We start from the raw sequence: 3,655 nt of genomic DNA, 5'->3' as shown, positions 1-3,655 counted from the left end.
TGGGCACCTTAAAATATTTAAATTTCACTCAAAGTGGGTGGCCACATGTATTTTAAGCTATTTTGTGAAGTTTTGAATTTTTTAATTTTTTTTTGGCACCTCAAAAAATTTAAATTTTACTCAAAGTGGGTGGCCACAAGTATTCTAAGCCATTCTGTGAAATTTTGAATTTTTTGAATTTTTTTGGATACCTCAAAAAAATTAAATTTCACTCAAAGTGGGTGGTTACTTATATTTTAAGCCATTCTGTGAAGTTTTGAATTTTCGAGATTTTTTGGAAAAAATTTAATAAATTTTCTATTTTCCCGAAATCTGACTTTTTTTTATTTTCTGGAAATTTTTATGAATTTTTCTGGAATTTTTCAATTTTTATGGATTTTCTGAATTTTTTTTAGATTTTTAGGAATTTCCCAAATTTTCTAATTTTTAGGAATTTTTTGAGACAAGAAAGAAATCGCTTCCAGAACGAGAGAAGCTAAAAAAAATAGCTCCAGAATTTTGGGCCAAAACTCATTCTGGAATCAATAATACATTCCGGAGCTAAAAAAAGATTGCGTTTTTACCAAACACATTTTTGTTCCAGAATGCAAAATTTTTTTCAGAATGCATTCCGAAATTTTTTTAACAAACGTCATTACGCTCCAGAATGGATTTCATGCGCGCCCTAAGCGTTCCCTAAGAGTCGACCTCCTGCTTGGAAGACTGTTCTTGACGTCACTGCCGACCGGATTGGTCAGCCTCTCATCTCCTTCCCCGTTTCCGGGTTGCTTCTGGTTGAAGCAGTCCAACTTCTCGGCTCCTTTCATAATCCAAGACCCTTTTTCTTGTTTTCTTAAAGTATATCTCAGTTTCTGCAGTTTACTCTTGGTGTCTGCACGGTGACTGAGCTTGGTTTGGTCCTTTGGATGAGTTGAAGCGAAAACAAGATCATCCTTTCTTTGCAATTTCAGCTGAAACTGAGGTAAGCTCACAAAAAGAAGAGCAAAAAGAAGAAGGGGGTTTGGCTGATCTGTGAGTAAAAGTATATCTCAGTTTCTGCAGTTTACTCTTGGTGTCTGCACGGTGACTGAGCTTGGTTTGGTCCTTTGGAGGAGGTGAAGCGAAAACAAGATCATCCTTTCTTTGCAATTTCAGCTGAAACTGAGGTAAGCTCACAAAAAGGAGAGCAAAAAGAAGAAAGGGGTTTGGCTGATCTGTGAGTAAAAGTATATCTCAGTTTCTGCAGTTTACTCTTGGTGTCTGCACGGTGATTGAGCTTGGTTTGGTCCTTTGGAGGAGTTGAAGCGAAAACAAGATCATCCTTTCTTTGCAATTTCAGCTGAAATTGAGGTAAGCTCACTAAAAGAAGAGCAAAAAGAAGAAGGGGGCTTAGCTGATCTGTGAGTAATCTGCGAGTCCTTCATTTTTCTGGTTAATCTAAGCACAGATATTTTGGGCAATTTTCAACTGTTGCCCGCCATTGATAGAGACAATACGAGGTCTGTGCTTGATCAGCAAAACTTGAAAAAGGCTTTGGTTTTGGAGTTTTGGGCAATCCCCATGTTTCACATATTCGAATCCGAACGATGGGTGGGTAATTTAGTAAGAACAAGGAGGTAGATTCTTCATCAATGGAAGACAGGAATCCCGGATACCAGTCTGACCTGACCTCTTGATGCTGCCTGTAGAGCCGACCCTAACTAGCAAGATTTTGATAAGACCTTTGCATGACCGAGCTGATAGAGCAATTAGGACACTAGCAGGTGATGCTGAGAATCAGTCCCTGACATTCAACTCTGTAGGAGAGATGACCACTGGCCTTCTTGAGATAGACCATGCACTGGCTAAGGTCATTCTTGCATCCAAAGAAGACACATGGAAGGACAACGAGCTGTCCCGTTTAGTGGAGGATTACTTCGATCATGGCTCAAAGTTATTAGATTTCTACACTTCCCTCGACAGATGCCTGAGGCGGGCCCGCGATTGCCAGTCGAGGATTCAGCTTGCACTTATGCACTTTGAGGAAGAGAGAGGAGAGACTGTGGGAGGGGAGAGGTATGTCATGACATTGCAGGAGCTCCAGAAATTCAAAGAAGTGGGCGATCCATTCACCGACGAGTTCTGCAAGCTCTCGGTGCGTAATCAGCAGGAAGAGATGTTGCAGAAGTTGCAGGCTCGTGAGAAGAAGCTTGACAAGAATCTTAAAAATGCACAAGTTGGGAGAAGGGTGACCATTGCCATATTCGTGACCACCTTCGTATCCTTTTTGATCTTTTCGGTCGTGGCGGTTTCGATCGCTGCGCCGCCTGTCATTACTGCTGTAGCCGCTGCTCTGGCAACTCCAATAGGGCCAGTCGGCCAGTGGTGCGATTCTTTGTGGAAAAATTACCGAAGGGTACTAAATGGGCGACAGGAGTTAATTGGCCTAATGAAAGAGGCAACTAAGTTCTCTATTCGTGGCTTGGAGACGATTGGGTCGCTTGTGAGTAACCTGCAAATTAAGATTGAGTCGATCTTGCAAAATGCCAACTTCGCTCTTGGAGAAGAAGACAAAGAAGCGGTGAAGCTTGTAATGTTGGAGATCAAGAAAGGGGTGGAAGCTATCAATGGAACTATCGAGGATCTCAATGCACAAGCTGGTAAGAGTAGCGGCGAGATACGGGTGGCGAGGACAGTGATATGGCAGAGGCTAATTGGACAATCCAGTCGTTAGTTCTTTTCTTATGCTTAGAAAATTAATGGTTAATGCAGTTCATTGTCTTGGATGAACTTTAATGTTGCAAAGATTTGCACCTCTTGGTTGAAGTTGATTTGGCTAATGTGGCTTCAACCAATACATACAAATATTAGGATTATAGAGATCAACAGAAACGAAGCTGTTCTACTTAGGTGTGCTTTAAAATGCAGATGCCTTTGGGCTAACTTTTACCTTTTAGGCTTCATCATGTTGATCTGGCTAATGCCATTGACGATTTAACTACTCAAGTCGGACAACCGCTGCACAAAATACCTTATCCTTGTTTTGGTTTATGGTATTTATCAATGTACCGTGATTTGATGAAGGAAAATGAAGTGATGTCAGAGTTTGTGCATAGTCTGAAAAGCGCCGTTGCCGGGGATCAAACCTGGTTCTCTGGCACGACAGGCAGGGACCTCGTTGCTTCTTTACTAGAAACATTGTTTGACAACAAAGTTCCTGCCTTCCTTATGTTTAGTTTAATTGAAGGGGTTTGGAATCCCTTTGCGGTTACATTTCGAAGGAAGGAAGAGAATGACAATGAGGGAGAGCTCCACTTGGAAAGGATTTTGAGTCCTTAGGGCAGAAATAGGGTTTGCAAACAATGGTGGTTTATTTTCCTTTAGTAGTTTGCATTCATACTTATAGACTTGGCGCTTTTCAATTGGATGAGCACTAGGTTTTTTTTTTTCTCTTATAAGGTGGCAAACTAGGCGCGCAACCGAGAGCATTAGTGAGACTGAGATCACATGCTTGAGGGATGAATATGATTTCTATATAGAGGCTCGAGTCACATTTAAAGAGGAGGTGCACACAGCTTCACATTCCGCGAAATCATGTTTATGCTAATTGTGCACATCCAAACAACGTGGGACATGTGGGACCAAGTCCCTAATATTAGTTAAGGATAATGACACAAACAGTCCCTGAACTTTGGCC

The 3,655-nt window shown here is 41.4% G+C and overlaps 1 protein-coding gene across 4 annotated transcripts; it reads left to right on the top strand.

The window, feature by feature from the left end:
- Positions 1-759: 759 nt before the first annotated feature.
- On the top strand, positions 760-2,986 carry LOC115682586 (UPF0496 protein At2g18630-like). 4 transcript variants are annotated; one of them, XM_056317149.1, is made up of 2 exons: positions 760-961; positions 1,226-2,986. In XM_056317149.1, the coding sequence occupies exon 2, from the start codon at positions 1,655-1,657 to the stop codon at positions 2,690-2,692; it is 1,038 nt and encodes a 345-aa protein (XP_056173124.1). In that variant the 5' UTR covers positions 760-961; positions 1,226-1,654; the 3' UTR covers positions 2,693-2,986. The 4 variants fall into 4 exon arrangements, with proteins under 4 accessions (XP_056173124.1, XP_056173119.1, XP_056173121.1 ...); XM_056317144.1 differs by having other exon boundaries at positions 1,033-2,986; XM_056317146.1 differs by having other exon boundaries at positions 760-1,145.
- Positions 2,987-3,655: the final 669 nt, after the last annotated feature.

This window comes from Syzygium oleosum, unplaced genomic scaffold, assembly GCF_021117445.2.
Source record: "Syzygium oleosum isolate NSW1041296 unplaced genomic scaffold, Sole_v2.1 Sole_v2.01, whole genome shotgun sequence".
NCBI lineage: Eukaryota > Viridiplantae > Streptophyta > Magnoliopsida > Myrtales > Myrtaceae > Syzygium > Syzygium oleosum.
The sequence above is the reverse complement of the archived record's forward strand: the minus strand, read 5'-3'. Positions and strand labels throughout refer to the sequence as shown.